The 19,337-nt window shown below is 46.5% G+C and overlaps 1 protein-coding gene across 1 annotated transcript; it reads left to right on the top strand.

Moving 5' to 3' along the window:
- Positions 1-935: 935 nt before the first annotated feature.
- Positions 936-17,947, top strand: LOC114708750 (dehydrogenase/reductase SDR family member 2, mitochondrial-like). Its single transcript, XM_037208523.1, has 9 exons — positions 936-1,031; positions 9,159-9,352; positions 10,190-10,367; positions 11,032-11,133; positions 11,750-11,820; positions 16,030-16,081; positions 16,394-16,528; positions 17,300-17,355; positions 17,654-17,947. Exons 2-9 carry the CDS (start codon positions 9,213-9,215, stop codon positions 17,763-17,765), a joined length of 846 nt encoding a protein of 281 aa, XP_037064418.1. The 5' UTR covers positions 936-1,031; positions 9,159-9,212; the 3' UTR covers positions 17,766-17,947.
- The last annotated feature ends 1,390 nt before the right edge of the window (positions 17,948-19,337 follow it).

Raw genomic sequence — 19,337 nt, 5'->3', positions numbered from 1 at the left:
GGGAGATGCTTTCAGGAGCGGTAGGGAGGGGAATTGCACCAATGTGACGTGAAAGGGGAAGGGAGAATTCTGGTGTCCAGACAGGTACAGTGGGGCTGGGCCAGGGAGGTGGGGGAGAGGAGGGAGAGTCACCCCACATTAAATGTGTATGAAATTTTTAATGTAAAAAATTATATTTTTTTCCTGTAAAGCAACAGATACAAGAGGACAAAGAGCCAACCTATAGAAGTAAGAGAAAATATTTGCAAACTATACATCTGATAAGGGGTTAATATCCAAAATAAATAAGATACTCAAACAAATCAATATTGATAATAAATATTGATTAAAAAGGAGCAAGACAGCCATGGATAGATAGGGAAGGGTCTCATGGAGCCTTGTTCCCACCCACCCTCCATCTCCTGGAGCAGTTGGCAGCTGATTACTGCTGGGAGGGGGTCATTGTCTCCAGTGGTGTACCCCTGCTCCCGTCAATAACGACACACTCCTGCTCATACAGGCATCCTGGCTAACCTCAGTGGGTCACGAAACAAAAGCAAAATAAAACAAAACAGAGTAAGAGGGACTTGGGAGGAGCAGGGCTGTTTGGGAGGTGGAGTAGAGAGGGCGGAAGTTAAGTATGATCAGAATGCTTTACATACATATATGAAATTGTCAAGGAGTAGTTTTTTTTAAAGTGGGCAAGAAACCTGAATTGACATGTCACAAAAGTAGACACGAATGGCTCCCATGTGTGTGAAGAAATGCTCAACATCACTGTTTATTAGGTAAACGCAAATCAAAACCAGTCCTATTGTAAAGTAGAAGGCTGGTGCTAGTTGAAGACTCTGATGACTCAGCAGTGTGAAGGCTGGAAAGAGGGCAGGGAGATGGCGTGGGTGTGTCCTGAAGGAAGGAGGAACTGGTGGATAGCCCAACTTAAAAGCGCACACAGGAGGGACAGCCGCCCAGACACCTCCTGGGAAGCTGCTCCAGACACTCGAGTTCCTTACAGACCTCGAACACAGCCTCTTTTGGGACACTCCATCAAGGCAAGTCTATGTTGAAATTCCCAATATGCATTCTCCATTCTCTCTCTCTCTCTCTCTCTCGCTCTCTCTCTCTCTCTCTCCCTCCCTCCCTCCCTCCCTCCCTCCCTCCCTCCCTCCCTCCCTCCAGAATTCCACATTTTCACATGCTTGAGACAGGCATCCTATTCCATGGGCAAAAGAAAGCTTCGGGCCAGTAAACAAGCAAAGACTTTCCAATGGGTAACCACAGAGATACTCATTCACACCATGGTGATTTGAATGTGAATGGCCCCCATTAGCTCACATGTTTGAATATTTGTTCTGTTGGTGCAACCATTTGGGAAGGATTAGGAGGTGTGGCCTTGTTGGAGGAGGTGTGTCACTGGGGCTTTGAAGTTCCAAATTCCCATGCCATTCCAGCTGGCTCTCTCTCTGCCTCATGCTTGTGGCTCAGATCTCTACTACTGCCCCAGTGTCACGCCTGCCTGCCTGCCACCATGCTGCCCTGATGGCCGTGGACTCACCCTCTGAAACCGTTAACTCCAAATTAAATTCTTTCTCTTATAAGTTGCCTTCATTATAGTATTTTGCCATAGCAACAGAAAAGTAGATAAGACGCATATGAAACATTCAGAAAAGACTAATTGACAAAATTGTATATAAACTACAGAAAATAAGTCAAAGTTGCCTGAGACTGAGGTGGGATTGGAGGTTAGTTCAGAGAGGTATGAATGAATCTTATAGAAGCTGGGAAAATGTTCTCAGACTACTGTGATGGGGTGACTCAACTACTTGGTAAAGTGGCTTGAAAAACCGACTTGAGCACTTACATTTTATGACACGTAAAGCTGGGGGTGGTGAGGCCACTCTCCTTTCGAACTCAACTTTCAGATCTTCTCTGTCTATAGGGTGGCCTTCCCTAAAGTTTACCTGAGAAGGCACCTCTGTTCAAAGTTCCGTGAAATTTCATTTTCCACGTCCCCTTTCACTGGCCAGTTCAGAGGAAGAAAGGTGGTTCTTCTCTGTCCTTATTGCGCTGTGATGTGTGATTCCGAGTAAAGACTCTGCCTCTTGCCAACCAAAAGCCTATTCCAAGTGTCAGTTCCTAGGATATGGCTCCTTTAATGATGGACACCTTAGGGTTTCTGACCTTTCTCTCTTGATCTGGTGAGGAGCAGGGCCTGCTATTGAAAGCATGGTCTTCCAAGCTGTGCTAATGTCGCTGAAATCTATCTGGAATGAGCCCTCCAGTACCAACGAGAGTGGAAAAAAGATGTATTCACCAGTGGACCAAAGCCAGGAGAGCTCCTGACAGGTCTGGGACCTGGGTCCAGCTTGTATTCTCATTTTATACGCTAAAACCACAAGGTGGGATGAGCAAGCAAGCCAGATTGGTCAGCTTGTCAAGGACAATGGCCCATGGTTTCAGCCATTTCTCCAGGTCATTCTGTTCCAGGTAGCAAGTGAAGTCACAGTCCAAACAATGCTCTAAGTGAATCACTAAATAAATCAATAAATCAGTATCTAAGAACTGGTCTTTTCTGCTCCACTAATATGCTCTGAATTCTGAGTGTTGTGGACTGGGCTGTGTACATGTGTTTACGTCTGCTTGCTGCTGCTTCTTCGCCCTTTCCAACGCCTATTTGCAAGGTGTGTAAGCCACAATGTTACGTGAAACTGATGTATGTAGTATTATATTATACCTTTTTAAAGGTATAATATAATAAAAATTCATGAAAATCTACTTGATGTAAAACTGTTTGTGGGGTTTTTGTTTGTTTGTTATTTTTGTTTTTGTTTTGTGGGTAAGGGTGTTTTTGAGACTAGGTCTCACACACCTGGCCGAGTAGTTACTGCTTTCTTTTACAGTGCTAAGGATGAAACACAATGCCTCAACCGAGCTGGCGGGCGCCATAGCACTGAGCCACAGTCCCAGTCCTCTGAGGGTCAATTTGATCAAGTTATTATGCCGTGAGATACACAGTCAAGCTCCATGCACCTGATCTGAAGAGAACTTTGGGCACTGCCCACTTTCATACTCTCTCTCTCTCCCTCCCTCTCTCTCTCTCTCTCTCTCTCTCTCTCTCTCTCTCTCTCTCTCTCTCTCTCCCTCCCTCCCTCTCTCTCTCTCTCTCTCTCTCTCTCTCTCTCTCTCTCTCTCTCTCTCTCCCTCATTCACTTTCTTCGACCCCAAACCCTTGACTCACAGTCCCACCTCTCATTTCCCTGAGAAAATTAGACAGTGCACTTCTTATCGCGCACCTCCCTTCTTCCCTCACACTTACTTGTGCTCTCTCTGCTGAGTGAATTATGGATGCTCACAAGCTAAATGCCACCTTCCTTAGCATTCTGGCTCCGTCTCCGACTGCATTTTCCAGGGCACTCCTCACTGGTCTACTCGCTCTGTCTGAATTGGCTCTCTCTCTCTCTCTCTATCCTGGATCGTGGGGCTCATCCTGACCAGCTCACAGTGCTGCCGTTTGTCTCCCCCTTTTTGTCACCGTTCCATCTAGCAGACACCCCCACTTTCCTCTCAATTTCTTTGAAAAAAATAACAATAAGTAAATAAACCCTTCGAAGGGTTGGCCATATCCATTCATCTGTCTTCCTCACCCTGTCTCTCATCCCCACTCTGCTCGGGTTCTGGGAACCCACCCTTCCTCGGAAACCTCTTTTGTAATAGTCACCAACCACTTTCATGTTGCAGAAGCCGATGATTAATCCCCAGCCCTCTGTGTACTGCAGTTCTCAGCAGCCAGTGACATGCATGGCTGTTAGTTCTCCTCCTCGGAAATTCTCCCCATTTGGCTTTCTTCCTTGTCTTCCAGGGTTTTGTTGTTGTTGTTGTTGTTTGCATGCAAATATGTCATTGTATTTGTATGTCTTCCAGTTTTATTAAGATGTGTGATAAATGTTATATAACCTTAATTTAACACTATGGAGTACATACATGTATCGATCATCACATGCTACGCCATAAATAGGTATGTATATGTGATAATATTTTTAGTATTTACAGATATTTTCAAAAACCAAAATCATTGTATGTATTGAAGTGTACCATGTGCTTCTTATTTTGATTGTAGGCATTATACATAGCACTATTACATAAAGACATGTCATACAAGTAGATGTACATTGGACATATTCCTTTTATACATTTGGTTTGAAGAAGCAAAATACCTAGTTTTCTTCCTACTTTTCGTTTTTGTTTTTTGTTTTGTTGTGTTTTTTGTTTTGTTTTGTTTTGTTTTGTTTTGTTTTTCGAGTCAGGGTTTCTCTGTGTAGCTTTGTGCCTTTCCTGGATCTCGCTCTGTAGACCAGGCTGGCCTCAAACTCACAGAGATCCGCCTGCCTCTGCCTCCCGAGTGCTGGGATTAAAGGCCTGTGCCACCACCGCCCAGCTCTTCCTACTTTTCAATACACAACAGAGAGAGAGAGAGAGAGAGAGAGAGAGAGAGAGAGAGAGAGATGGTTTGAATAAGAATGATCCTCATAGGCTCATATATTTGAATGATTGCTTCCCAACTGATGGAACTGTTCAGGAAGGATTAGGAGGTGTGGCCTTGTTGGTGGAGGTGTGTCTCTGGGGAGTAGGGGGGTTGAGGTTTCAAAAGCCTATGCCATTCCCAATTAGCTCTTTCTGCTTCAGGACCAGATATAGCTCTCAGCTACTGTTCCAATGGCACATCTGCATGCCTGCTGCCATGCTACCACCATGTTACCGCCATGCTACCACCACGATGGTCATGCATTCACCCTCTGAAACCATAAACAAGCCCCAGTTAGATACTTTCTTTTATAACTTGCCTTGGTCATGGTGTCTTTTCACAGTAATAGAACAGTAACTAAAATAGACAGACAGAGAACATACTGATGTGACCCAGCATTAATCCTCATCTTTTGAATGTATTCACTGCCAGATAGGCTATGCCAGCCTGTGTTATAACTCCTAAATATCTGCTGGCAGCCTGGTGCTCTCTCCAACACCAACTATAAATTTGGGTACAACTGCCTGTTCTGTGTCTACATTGGTATTACTTGATAAGTACCTCCCGTTCAGCATAAGGAAATGTGCTTCCTTGATGGGGTGGTGATTGTCCTAAGCAGACCTGCTGCAATGCTTCCCTTTGCCTAGTCGTGATCACTGACGTTTCTGATCATGGTCCGTATAAAGCATAGAAAGACCAGAAAGAACAGCCGAGCATGTCCCCTGAACTGCATGCATGCTCCCCACTCGTGAGTGCAGTCTGAGAGCAAGGCATCAGTGCAACGGGGCAGACAATGCAAGAGTCTGGGCGCCTGCTTGTGTAACTTGTCCATTTATTCAGGATCTCGTAGGCCTGGTACCTGTTGCGTCACTTCCTTCAGATGATGAGTGGCTGCCACACCCTACCAACTTTATGACTACTAGAAATCAGACCAAACTGAGCGGCTCAGGTCACACAACACTTTGAAACAGTCCCTATAAAAATATCCCTACAAAAATATGACCATATCAATAGCAGACAAATTCACTTTTCTTATTAAATTTCAGTGGCTCCCACATGGCCTCTGGATGAAGTCAAAATCTTTGTGGCTGTTGACATTCTACAGCAGTAGTTCTCAACCTGTGGGTCACAATCCTTCTGGGGATCCCATATCAGCTATCCAAAATATCAGATGTTTATATTATGATTCATAACAGTAGCAGAATTATAATTATGAAGTAGAAAAATTATGGTTGGGGTCACCACAACGTGAGGAACTGTATCAAAAGATCACAGCATTGGGAAGGTTGAGAACCACCAGCCTACAACCTCATCTCAAGTCAGTCCCTAGCACCTACTTCCTGTTCCAGGCTCTGTGGTGATCTTCTTCACTTCCTGTTCCAGGCTCTGTGGTGATCTTCCTCTCTCCTCCTTGCCTCTCCTTACACTGTCTTCCTTGCCTGTTACCCAATCCATATTCCCAAACACCTTATTCCAGTCATCCTTATTTGGTTTATAACATCTGTTGGCTCCAGCATTTCTCTGTTTAGTTTTTGTCTAAATGGCCTGTCTATTGGTGAGAGTGGGGTGTTGAAGTCTCCCACTATCAGTGTATGAGGGTCAATATGTTATTTAAGCTGTAGTGGTATTTCTTTTACAAACTTGTGTGTCCTTGTGTTTGGGGCAAAATGTTAAAAATTGAAACGTCATTTTGGTGGATTTTTCCTTTGATGAGTATGTAGTGTCCTTCCCTACCTCTTCTGATTAGTTTTGGTTTGAAGTCTGTTTGTTACATATTAAAATGACTACACTAAAAAAAAAAAAAAAAGAACCAGCTCAGAAAAAAATTTAAATTAATTCATGTATACTATGGTGTTTATGCAACACAGAATACATGGATACTATTATATCACAGCAAGTCTGTAGAGTGTTGATGAGGGAAATGGTAAAAAATATTTAAAATAATGGCAGTTAACTTAGTAACATGTCTTATTTTCACTTTCTTCTATGAGGGATTATTTTTTTCAATTTAAAAATTACACAAACATAAAATGAATAATTTTTATTTAATAAAAAAATGCCAAAATTTTTATTAATATATAATTAATGAGGGGACCCACTAAGGCACTACAATTTATCCAAAAGTGAATTCAGAAAGCTCACCTATGTAATACAAATACTAAAATAAGTTTACTTATTAGACACAAAGCTGATCTTCACTCTGGATGAGGGAGATAAGCTGACTATTCTTCAGGTGACATGTATCTGCACCCTGAATGAGCCTCATTGGCATTGTTATCAGTTACTTAACGCTCACTAACTTGTAACAAGTTTCAAGACAAGTCAAGGTACAGAGGACCCCCCACACATACACACACACACACACACACACACACACACACACACACACACACACACACATACACAGACTCTTGTCACCCAAAAGACTGCATTAGACAAAGTAGTGGGTATCATCATCCCCATTCCCCAATGGTGACACTCAACCTATTTCAAAGCCAGGCACATTTTGTCTTTTGCAAATTTTCCGTAAACTTTCTTAGAAAATTTTCCAATTTTTTTTTAAATTTTACAAAAAGCATATATCCATTTTGATAAGCATCAGTCCTTGCTCTAAATCACACAACACTAGAAGTACTCTTTCCTAATGAGTTCAGGTATCTAACACCTCTTTCTAGGGGTTTTGTCTAACCACTGTCACCCCAGACTATCTTCCCTCCCTGTGCACCCCCAAAGCTGTGTGAACCACATTCTGCCTCTACCACATTTGTTACAGTGTATATTTATTTCTCTGCAGGCCCAGCTCAGACTGAGTGTTTTCAATACCAAAATTATGAGAGTCATCTTTGTTACCCAGCCCAGAGCTGGACACACACACACACACACACACACACACACACACACACACACACACACACACTTTTTCTTTGAATGGATTTAAAGAAAAACAGTGCACGTCCAGATTCTGTACCTTTCTCTTGGTGGGGGTGGGAGGAGATTGGAGAAAAACCACAGATAAAAGCAGCAGAAAGTGACAAAGGGCAGGCGGAGAGTGCTAGAGACCCAGAGTTAGTTTTTGCTTCCCTGGGGCAGCTGAGGAGCAGCTGAGGAGGACAAAGAACAATTAGGACCTTAGACAGATGAAGCCCCATAGATTGGGACTAAATCACCTTCGGTGACATTCACGAAATGTGATACAGGAAGAGAAAGAAAGCACGCACGTTCTTTTGAGTCTTTAACTCCCTGGGAAGTAAACACCGGTAAGGAAGGAGGAGTGTAGGAGTTAAAGCCTGAGAAAATGGATTCCAGATTTGTCTTTAAAGTTTCTTCAGCAGCACTTGTCTGCTTTGATATTTACCCAAGATTTACTGAAGTCGAAATGCTTTAATAAGAGCCTGGCTTTCGGAGCTGCGTTCATAGCTATAGATTTGTGGAGGTTTGAACAGAAGGTCAGGTACTCAAAGACGAGGAAAACACAGTGGCTTTGTACACAACGCCTGGTTCACCCACCACCTGAGCACTGCGAAGTCCAGGACGGCCACTCAGGGATAAATATTTTGAAACTAGAGCAGAGCTGACACAGCTAACAGTTTGGGGAGAAGGGCCCAACCTTCTAACTCTAAGAAATTTGACCCATGGACCCAGTAAGGGCCTTAAAAAATGTGTGTCAGCTGAAGCCGAATCCTCATTCTGCTGTTCATTCCTTTTAGCAAATACCAACCAACAATGGCCAGCACCAGGCCCCTGCTAGAACTGACCAATACAGCACCATCACTCAGGGTCAGGGAGTTGAAAGTTACAAGAAGAGCAAGCATAAGAGCCACACAGTTGTGTAGCAGAGACAATACAGCTCTGAGGCTCAGAACACACCACCACCACCACCACCACCACCACCACCACCACCCCGGGCACCAGGATAAAAGTGAAGGGTCGTCTAGAGGACTTGAAAAATGCCATACCAGTGAAGCAAGATGTGTAGTAGATGTGTAGTGTATCCTAAGGCTTGAGACAATATCAAAGAGATAAAACTTGTGACCCTTAAGCAGTCATAGAGCCACTACAAAGCCTGCTCATGTGTGAATCTTATGTCTATAATCCTCTCACAGCAAACCTGTGAATTATCTGCTCATCGTCCTATGGAGTCTCAATGAATGGATGTTTGTTGAACCTCTATATGTGCATGTAAGCACTTGATTCCCGATAGCCAAAAACATCCCAGTTTAAAAGGTTGGACATGGGAAATCTTACATTCATAAACATTGGACTGGATAAAGACACAGGCTCTTGAGTTGGCCCAGGCATGTCCAACCTGCAACCCATGACAACTATGAATGCAAACCAAGGCATTTATAAATTTTTCTCTTGGATTTGATCTAAGCATGTCTCCAGAGACACCAAACAAAAATGGCATCCCACTGCCACAAAATCTTCCCTTCCCTCCCTGCTCCTGGCCCCCCATGCCTCCTCCTCACTATTGGCCCTAGATCACTGAGGGAGTATGGAGCAGGGAATGTTATGTCAAAGTGTTGGGTGCCGCTGCTAGACTGAACTTCCACCAGAGATTCCTAGACCATCCCAGTCTCAGCCCAACAGAGAGTATCAAAATTCACCCCCTCCTTATAGGATCTGGCAATGTAATGTGATTGCCTTTCTCTTCTAGGGGTCACCCTCCCTGAACCAAGCTCGCCAAAAAAGAAAAGCAAACAGAATCCCAATGTTTAGGCCTCTGATCCAGAGCTGGAAGAGACTCCCCACCCCTGTGACTGCGCACTCTATGAGAAGCACCAGTAATGGAGCAAACTGCAGTCTCAAACTGGCCAACAAAGTCGCTGTGGTTACAGGGTCCACAAATGGGTGAGAGCAGCCCTTTGGGAACTCGGAAGCTGTGGGTATCTCCGGATTTTGCTGATCTCTTTGTCTTGACCTTGGCCCCACAAAGCAAAGCCCACGAGGTTTAGGACTCTGGAGGGTTAGATTCTACTTAGAAACTCCAAGGGGCCGGAGACAAAAGCAGTGCCAGATGTGTGACCAGCACGGCCCAATACAGGCCACTCTGTGATGAGCCCAAAGTCCAGTAGGAAACGAGAATGTATCACAGAGTAACTCATCAGAGGAAGGCAGAAGGGGTTCAACCACTGCTCCAAACTTCTGTTAGTCGAGTAGTGTGTAGATGTAATTCTGAAGGGTTTTATTAAATAAGAAACACAGAGCCAAATGCAGAGTTAAAAGCCCCAGAGGTCAGAGCAGCAGCCAAGAGCTAAGACCAAGACCATCTTCTTACCCCTCTCTGTCGCTGTTGTCCTCCCCCTCTATTCTATCAGTAGTGCTCCCTGGGCTGATAACTGCCCCCTCCAAGCTGAGTGCCTGTGAGCACTCAGCAACACTCAGAGACCTGGGTCAAGGAACTCTACAGTGGCACCCGCCCTTGGGATGTGGACAGTCAGTTGTGGTTCCAGCAGAAGATGAGGCCAAGATCTGACGAGGGACACAGAGATCTGATTCAGCCAGGACTGATCTATCCTCTCTTTCCCATTCTGGCCATCTTAATCACCCAGAAGTAGGGCATGAAGCTAGTTGCTCTGGATTAGTAGAGAAAATTAATTTGACACCTCGGGGCCAAAAAAATATAACGAGCAAGAAAGGGGTCAACCCAAGACTGAATTGTCACATCCTCTTCATCTTTGCCCACAGGATTGGCTTCTCCATTGCTCGACGTCTGGCCCAGGATGGGGCCCACGTGGTCATCAGCAGCCAGAAGCAGCAGAATGTGGACCGTGCTGTGGCCACGCTGAAGAAGGAGGGACTGGGGGTGTCAGGCACTGTGTGTCATGTTGGGAAAGCAGAAGATCGGGAGCGGCTGGTGGCCACGGTGAGGGACGTAGGCCTTCAGCTTCTGTGACCCACATATAATACCCAGTTACAGACTCCATTGCATGAACCTGGGTCACTTGGTTCTGCTTGGCATGCCCATAATCTCCCCCCCCCCCCCGCGCGCGCCCCGCCCCCCCCCCGCCCCCCCCCCCGCCCCAACAGAACTGAGCAGAGAAAGGACACATTCAGGCCAGGAGGGAGATGTTGGAGTGGGGAGCACTTTAGGAGTGAAGAAGCTGCATCCAGCCATTTGTTGAATACCCACCAGACCCTCCTGGAGGACCAGACCCTTGGGGAGGATCCAATCAGGGACAGAGATGTTATAGAGAAAGAAGTCCTGGTTCTTAGCCAGACCTAGAGTGTTCAGGAAAATGGAGAGGTGACCAGTATATCTCAGAGGTGCTGATGTAGATGAGAGGTGTGTTAAGAAAGGCAGGCCGGGGTGCCTGGGATTGGGAGGACATCGGAGGCAATCGGAGCGGAAACCCCAGCTTTGTCCAGAAGTTCGTTGTTGGCTCCTGAAAAGAGACCCGGTCATTCTCCAACCTTGCTTAGGATTATTCCTCTCCGGGACTGGATCCAGACACATTCCCAGACCAACAAGAGCGGTGTCCCACTGCGACAAAAACTTCCCTCCCCCCATGTCTGCTCCTCACCCACAGGCCCTGGAACACTGTGGGGGTGTGGACTTCCTGGTGTGTGTCGCAGGAGTTAATCCCTTGGTGGGAGGTACCCTAAAGAGCAGTGAACAGATCTGGGACAAGGTAAGATCTGAGGAAGCCAGCCAGAGGCTGGTAGGACTTCATCCTCAGCATTCGGGTGGATAACCCTCTCCCCGAGTAAGCTTGCTCACCGAGGAGCACTCCTCAGCTGCCACATGGCCATGCTCTCTCAACAGCTCACTCACACAGGGCAAGGCCAGGTGTTCAGACTCCCTGAGCCTCAGTTTCCCCATCTGTAAGATGCAACCAAGAAAGTCTAAATTGAAGTTCTGGTCATCTAGAGAAGTGCATGTCTTTCTCCCTTGCCCAGGGATGCTTATTCCTCAACACTGGCCCTTGCAGGCTATAATCCCGAAACTCAGCCTTTGCCGGGTTCGCCTGATGGATGATGTCTGCTGTGATCCAGATAGAGTTAGTACCTTTGGAGACAAGGGAAAGTATCCCAGGCTTCAGGGTCTGCAATCCCGAGTCATCAGCCTGATCCCTTTTGTACTGAACCTTCGAGATGTCCCCCTGACCCCCGTAAATGCCTCAGTAAACTTCTCTTTGCAGAGGCATCATGCAATGTACACACCCTACATTGTACGTTTCCTGCTGAGAGAGAACACTCAGCTGATTGCATCTCTCCTCTCCTGCCCCTCACTTGCTCTGATTTCAGATCCTGGGTGTGAATGTGAAGGCCCCAGCCCTGCTGCTGAGCCAGCTGCTGCCCCACATGGAGAAGAGGGGGTGAGGATCTGGAATGGGGGGAGAGGAGGTGGAGGGGGGAGTCACTTGAGTGAAACGGGGTAGGGAAGCAAGAGTGTGCCAATAACACAAGAACAATACGAGTCTGTCTTTCAAACTTTGGGGTCACTTAAAGAAATGAAAGAACCCCATCCATTATTGTGCCCAGTCCCCTGAGAATGGAATGCAATGGCCAAGGAATTTGTCAAGGAGTCTTCTAAAAGGAGAATGGGGTGGTGGCGCGCGCGCATGCGCGCGTGTAGGGGGAAGGGGGGCGCATCCATAGGAGTTCCCACAAGCGTCCAGGAATCCAGAGATGAAAGTGACTTCTTTGGAGTGCAGGAACTCAGGTCGCAAGGCCTGGTGAACCTGAGGTGCCGCATGGCATCTCTGTAGCCTGCTGTTTCTCTGCCTTCTGGTCCGTCACAGGCTGGGGCCGAGGCCCGCCTCACCGGCTCTATCTCACCTGTGAGGGAGGCCTGGCACTGACTTTCTCTCCTTTGATTTCCCACTGATCTCAGTGACTTGAGATGATTCCAGAAATGTGTTCTCCGGGAGTTCAGCGTTTGTTTGGGGCAGAAGCCCCATTCTCGAGAGCTCTTTCTCACTGGCTGCCTTGCAGGCCCACCCCACCTTTAGAGGCTGTCCGTTGTCAGCTGGGTGCGGGGACAGATGAGAGTTCAAGGTCATCAGCTACCAGTCTGGTTCTCACTCAGAAATCTGCCAGGCCCCTTCCCTGGCACAGCAGTTCCTCCTCTGAGACCAGCATCAGCAGTGTTCTGTGCCAGCATGGCGCTCACTCTGTAACTCAGAGTGGTAAGTGGAGGTTGTCTCTGGGCCAAGTGCTTTGCACACATTGCTTTAAGACTCCAGTTCCAGGGCCGGGCTGGCTCTGGAACGGTGGAGTGCATTCTCAGCATACTTAGGGTCCCCAGGGAGAAAAGAAAGCGAATCTTTCTTCCGACCAGACTGCTTCCCTGTCTGGCCCCATGATGGCGTTCTGAGTCCAACAAGCACAAGCCCAGCACCTGGTACAGGCTGTGTGTTGCCTCTCTAGACTCAAGTTGTCAACTGTGAAACGCAACCAGTACTTCTAATTAGGACTCTGAAGTCCCGTTCCAATTCCAACACAGGCATGCTGTAGGATTAGATTGAGCCATATTTTCAAAAATGTCACGTTTGTAGGATAAAAACGGCCACATGGTAGTTTCTGAGGGTGCTCTCTATAGGAGTCCAATGCAACAGATAAAAGCGGACGATGCCCCAGCCTGATACATGGATTTTTCTCTGTTTCCTGGTACCTGACCTGGGCATCTCTGCAGAACCTAGCTTCACAAAGCTAGCTGCAAAGGACTAATAAGAAGGCTGCATAAGCTTTCAAGTCAGAGGCCTGCCTTTGGATCCACACTCAGCATTGCTGTGCGGTCCTGCCATTTACAGTGTTCAGGTCTTTGTTTATCTATCAAGCAAGAGCTCAGATGACTAACGGACCCGTGAACGTAACTGACATGATAAAACATGCCAGCCCCCAAATGAAATACAAAAATCCATCTATATATTTACTGCAGTAAGTAGTGAATATTGTTTGAAAGTAAAATAACCAGCAGCTTAGTTTATCACATAAGTAGTGCAGATATAATTTAATAATTAAACTCAGCCTATCATTTATAAAAATAGTAATTTATTGTTATTATTCTGGGATCTAAGCAAGCAAAATTACTTGCATTTTTTTTTAAAGAAGGCAGGATTTTACCAAATAAATTCCACTTAAATCGTTTCCTTCATTCTTATCTACTTGCTAAGATCCTAATTATCCTTCTTCATGACCTAATTTAAATGGAGCTTCCTGTATGCTGGAGAAAAAGGAACTCTCAACCTGAAATTCTATACTTAACAAATGCATCTCTCACAAACTCAGGATAGAGTTACAGCAATCTTGGGTCAACCGAAGTCAGTCACTAAAGGACATTCTAGCCACATGCTTCCTGCCAGAGGAATTAGACAGCCAGTCCTTAAAACGCGTAAGAGCAAGAATTAGAGTGAACGACAGAGAAAAGAGTAACATGAACAAACCAAATCATCTATTCCCCAACGCAAAGATGTTTTGGAGGTTTCAGAGAAATAAAAACATACAAAAATAATTTTCACATCAGAAAGATAGAAGTTGAGTCACACTGTTGAGAGATTCATATGTTGTTTAGACAGAGCAAGAGTATTACATTTTAATTAGCTAAACAGCTCTATTTTACTTTCTGTACAAACAGATCCAACAATGTCCATAGAGGACAAAATATATTTTTAAACTAATAGATAGGGAGGTAAAACAAAACAAACAAAAAATCCAAAAGAAAATGATAAGACAGGCAAAAAGGAACTGGGGGTGGGGTTTGAAAATCACAAAATTGAATGTTAGGTATTAACTGACTCTTGGTACATCGGTAAACACTGTTAAAATATAAAAATCACCAGGCTAGGGCCAGGGAGGTAAATAAAGAGCTTGCCTCACAAGCGTGAGGACCTGAGCTTGCTCCACAGAACCCATATGAGAAAGCCAAGCTTCACTACTGATGGCCCTAGCCACCCAGCCTAGGCCAGGAGGTAAGAGAGCTCAGATCAGTGAAACATCCCTCCTCAAAGACAGTGAGAAAAGACACCTGAGAAACGACAGCCAAGCTTGCCCTCTGATGTCCACGCACACGTGCAGGAACACCTGAACACACACACACACACACACACACACTCATGTACACACACACACACACACACACACACACACACACACACACATTCAAGGGGAGGAGGTTGGAGCAAGAGCAAGAGACACTGGGGGTGATGCAATACATAAATACATAAAACCAAAGATTTATTAAAAAAAAAAAAAAAACTAGTGCTATTGACAAATTGCCAGTAAAGTTGATGAAGGAAAGAACAAATAACACCAGGAATAAAGAAAAAAAGCACCACTAGAGAAATTGAAGGCAATAAAAAGGCATTAAGCAAATGATACTGCCGACCAGAAAACTGTGATAAACACACGCCGAAATTGTAATGAAACACAATTTTTAAAATTATATACCCTATCAACATTATTCAAAAACACAGAGGAAATCTTTCTAGTCTTTTTTATCTTATTTTATTAGGTCTTGAGAATTTCATACAACACATTTTGATCATATTCACCCTTCCCCTAACTCCTCCCAGAGCAACCTGCCCCCCCCCAACTTCCTGCCCCTTTGTTTTAAATCTCTCAAGTCTAATTTGCACTCTAGTATACTCTTGGATGTTCGGCCTTCCACGGGAGCATGGTTGACCTACCAAGGGCTACACCCTGAAAGCAACCTGCCTCTCCCTCTGCCAGCAGCCACAGACTGCCAACAGCTCCTGAGCTCAGGGTGGAGCTTCCCGTCCACTGCCCTGGGTCAGGAGTCAGTCTGAGTTGAGCTTGCGCAGACCTTGTTCATGCTGTCACAACAGCTGTGCACTCATCTGTACAACTGTCCCGCCGTGTCTGGGAAAACATGGCTTCCCTGTAGTCACCCCAAACCTCTGTTTCTTAAACTCTTTCAGCAGCACCCTCTTCGGAAACTATCCCTGAGCCTCGCGGGGAGGAGGTGCGATATAGTTGTCTCACGTCAGTTGAGCATCCATCCCCAAAGCTCTTACTCTCTTCACTATGACCAACTGTGCGTTTCTGTGTCAATCCCCATCTGTCACAAACAGAAGCTTCTCTGATGAGGGTTGAGAGATCCATTGACATAAATGAAAGTTATTAAGAGTCACTTTGCCAGGCGGCAGCGGTGGCGCACCCCTTTAATCCCAACACTCAGGAGGCAGAGAAAGGCAGATCTCTGTGAGTTCACGGCCAGCCTAGTCTATAAAGCAAGTTCCAGAGCAGCCAGAGCTACATAATAGAGACACTGTCTCAGAAATAAAACAAGAGCAGGCTTAATAGTATGTCCACTGAGCATAACAATGGTAATCTATATTTGATTTTTTTTCCCCAAAAACAAAATCCAAACACAGATAGCCTCTCTGTTAATATAACCTGATTAACATTATTGAGGACCTAAGGGAAATGAAGATAAATCTTCCTACCAGGCCTTAGCTGTTCTCCCTCTCTCCCACGGCTCCATCCCCAACACCAACTCCATTCTCAGGCACACACAGAATAGCTGTGTTCAGCTTGTGTTCTGTTCCTCTTTATCTTGCCAGACAAGGTTCGGTGGTCCTGGTGTCCTCTGTGGCAGCCTATGTACCACTTCCTGTAAGTATCACCATCTGTGGCTCCAGTCAGGTAAGAGGAAACTCCCCTTTTCCACCCAGAAAATTGGGTAATGGAAATAACGGACATTTGACAGTGGCTTTCCTCAGAACTACGCATGTGCAAAAGAGGCAAATCATCTTCTGTCAATGCACTTGACAGGAACATGTGCCACCTCTTCTGGACACTGGCTTCCAAACTTGATGAGCAGCTATGTTTCCGGGGTAGATTCCCTGAGCAGAACGCAGGAGACACAAGCGTCTCTTCCTTGTCCTCAATTCCAGTCTCTCCATCTAGTCCCCTTTCTGTCCTCAGAGGCTGGGGGTCTACAACGTCAGTAAAACGGCCCTGCTGGGACTAACCAAGACTCTGGCGGTGGAGCTAGCACCAAAGAGCATCCGTGTGAACTGCATAGTACCAGGCTACATCAACACAGACTTCAGCCAAGTGGTGAGGACCAAGGAGGGATGCTCTTCCAGCCTCTTCCGGGGGCCTGCCACTTCCCACATATGTCCCTGCACTCTTTTTTTTTTTTTTTTAATTCACACATACAATAATCCTTACTGCAGTTTCCCCTCCCTCCATGCCTCCCGGTCATCCCCACAAACACACACACACACACACACACACACACACACACACACACACACACCTCCCCTCTCCTGCAGATCCACTCCTCTTCTGTTTCCCTTCAGAAAAGAGTGGGCCTCCCAGAGACATCAACCAAACACAGTATAACAAGATACAAGACCAGGCACCAACCCTCATATCAAGGCTGGATGAGGCAACCCAGTAGGCAGATAAGGGTCCCATGAGCAGGCAGAAGAGTCAGAGACACCCCCACTCCCGTTGTTAGGAGTCCCACAAACACACCAAGCTGAACAGCCACGGCATGTATGCAAAGGGCCCAGTGCAGACCCTTGCAGACTCTGTGGTTGTCGCTTCAGTGACAATCTCTGCGAGCCTGTGTGACCCCTGCTTAGGTGCTTCTGCGGGCCGTGTTCTCCTGGTGGGACCTGCTCTCTTAAGTTTAAACCTTTGGGCTCTTTTTCACTCAGATGTTCTGGTCCACAGCTTTGGAGATCCACATTAGAATCAAAATCAGGGTCATCCCAGAGTGTCCCACAGAAGCCCTTTCACGAACACACAGCATGCATCATGGAGAGCCCATGTGGCGGTGTCTTGCACGAACACTGCTCTAACTTTTGACCTTGCCTTTAGTTCACTGAAGACTCCGCCATCGAGGAACATTTGAAGTATTTCTATGGAATGCAGAGGTAGGTTACAGTGAGGCAGATTCCCTTGTAGATCTGAATTAACATGACCTCAGAACCTACATGAGAGACGAAACATCATAGCCTCTCTCTCTGCAGGTTGTTAGCCATTCCCCTTTCTAGGATCTGAAGAGCCCCAAAGGCTTGAGGCAGCCTCTGTAGCTCCTTACAGGGCCCACAGGTGTTCACTTGTAGTTCTTTGCTCATCCCCACAGCGTCTTGATTCTGCAGTTTCGCTCAAGAGCTTTGGGCTGATGGGGAGGGTGTCGCTGTTTCAGCCTCCTCTCCTCCCTCCACACAGAGTGGGTCAGCCTGAGGACTGCGCGGGACTCGTGTCTTTCCTGTGCTCCCCGGAGGCCAGCTATATCACTGGTGAGAACATCGCTGTAGCTGGCTGGTCTCCCCACCTCTGAGGGGCCTGAGGTCAGAGCTCAGGCTCACCTCCCCGCTTAGGAGCCCTATGTGACCCTAGGACCATATGATGCAATATTTTTAAAGATAAGCCTGTGCTCCAAATGTGTACACTTTGGTTCAAAGCTTTCAGAAGAATAAAAGCTCATCAGAAAAGAGTTTATAATACAAAGCCATCATTAAAAGGAACAAAACAATGTCAGTTTGCCTGAAAACAAAATGTGGGCTTGGGAATCTTGGATAAAAGGAAGAAGGCACAGTTGGGCAGGGAAGTGCTGGAAGCAAGGACAGCAAATTGGCTTTCTGAGCATGGTACTAAGTGCTTTCAGGTGGAGTATTTCCTCAGTGTTCCTGTGGACCTGGTCTCTTAATGTCTAATTCTGCAGCTGAGGAAGCTGAGACTTAGGATTCTCATTCTCCCATCAGACTCACATCCTATGAGACCTAAGCTGGTCTACCTGCATCCCTGCACACTCCTCCCACCACACTGCATCCCTGCACACTCCCACCACGTTGCATCCCTGCACACTCCCACCACACTGCACGCTCCCACCACACTGCATCCCTGCACACTCCCACCACACTGCATGCTCCCACCACACTGCATCCCTGCACACTCCCACCACACTGCATCCCTGCACGCTCCCGCCACACTGCATCCCTGCACAGTCCCACCACACTGCATCTCTGCACACTCCCGCCATGCTGCATCCCTGCACACTCCGGCTAACCCTTAGAGAAAAATGTAAGCAAAAAGAAAAATATGGAATGGAGTGAGTCAAAGGGAGGTATGGAGAAAGGAGAGCTAGAACTCAAGTGGGCTTGTTTGGAGACCACACCTGTCAGAAGCAACACAAGTCACATAGCAGACCAACTCGGAGAGCTCCTACCCCTGATGCTGGATAAACTCAACAGCACACGTCATGTACACACAGCGCAGGTGTACATAGACTGCGCTCTCGGAGGACCTCAAGGACTCTCCCTTGACAAAAGAAAAAGAGAAGAATGACCACTGAGGAAGTGTCCACAGGACTGGCGTCCCCTACTGTCAGGGTAACAATAGGAATTCAAACCAGCAGCAGGACTGGTCAGACAGCTCAGTGGGCGGAGTACTTCCCACACAAGCATGAGGACCTGAGTTCATGTCTCCAGAACCCAATGTCAGGGGCAATAGCGCATGTGTCCGCAGCTCCAGCGCTCCTGTGGTGAGATGGGAGGTGGAAACAGGAGAGTGTCTGGAAAGACAGAGACCAGATCGCCTGGCATACACAGCTGCTCACAACAAAGGCAGAGCAAGGCAGAAGGTAGAGACTGACTTTGTTCTCTGCTCTCCACACACTCACACACACAAACGTGCGCACACAGTACAGCACACACACACATTAAACACATACACACACACACACACACACACACACACACACACACACACACGTATAAGGATAAAAATGTTTTTACCGGGTGGTGGTGGTGGTGGCGGCGGCGGCGGCAGCGGTACACGCCTTTAATCCCAGCACTTGGAAGGCAGAGGCAGGCGGATCTCTGTGAGCTTGAGGCCAGAGTTTCAGAACAGC

The sequence above is a fragment of the Peromyscus leucopus genome, chromosome 9, assembly GCF_004664715.2.
Source record: "Peromyscus leucopus breed LL Stock chromosome 9, UCI_PerLeu_2.1, whole genome shotgun sequence".
Taxonomy (NCBI): domain Eukaryota; kingdom Metazoa; phylum Chordata; class Mammalia; order Rodentia; family Cricetidae; genus Peromyscus; species Peromyscus leucopus.
Note: the sequence above shows the minus strand (reverse complement) of the source record. Positions and strands in the feature narration are given on the sequence as shown.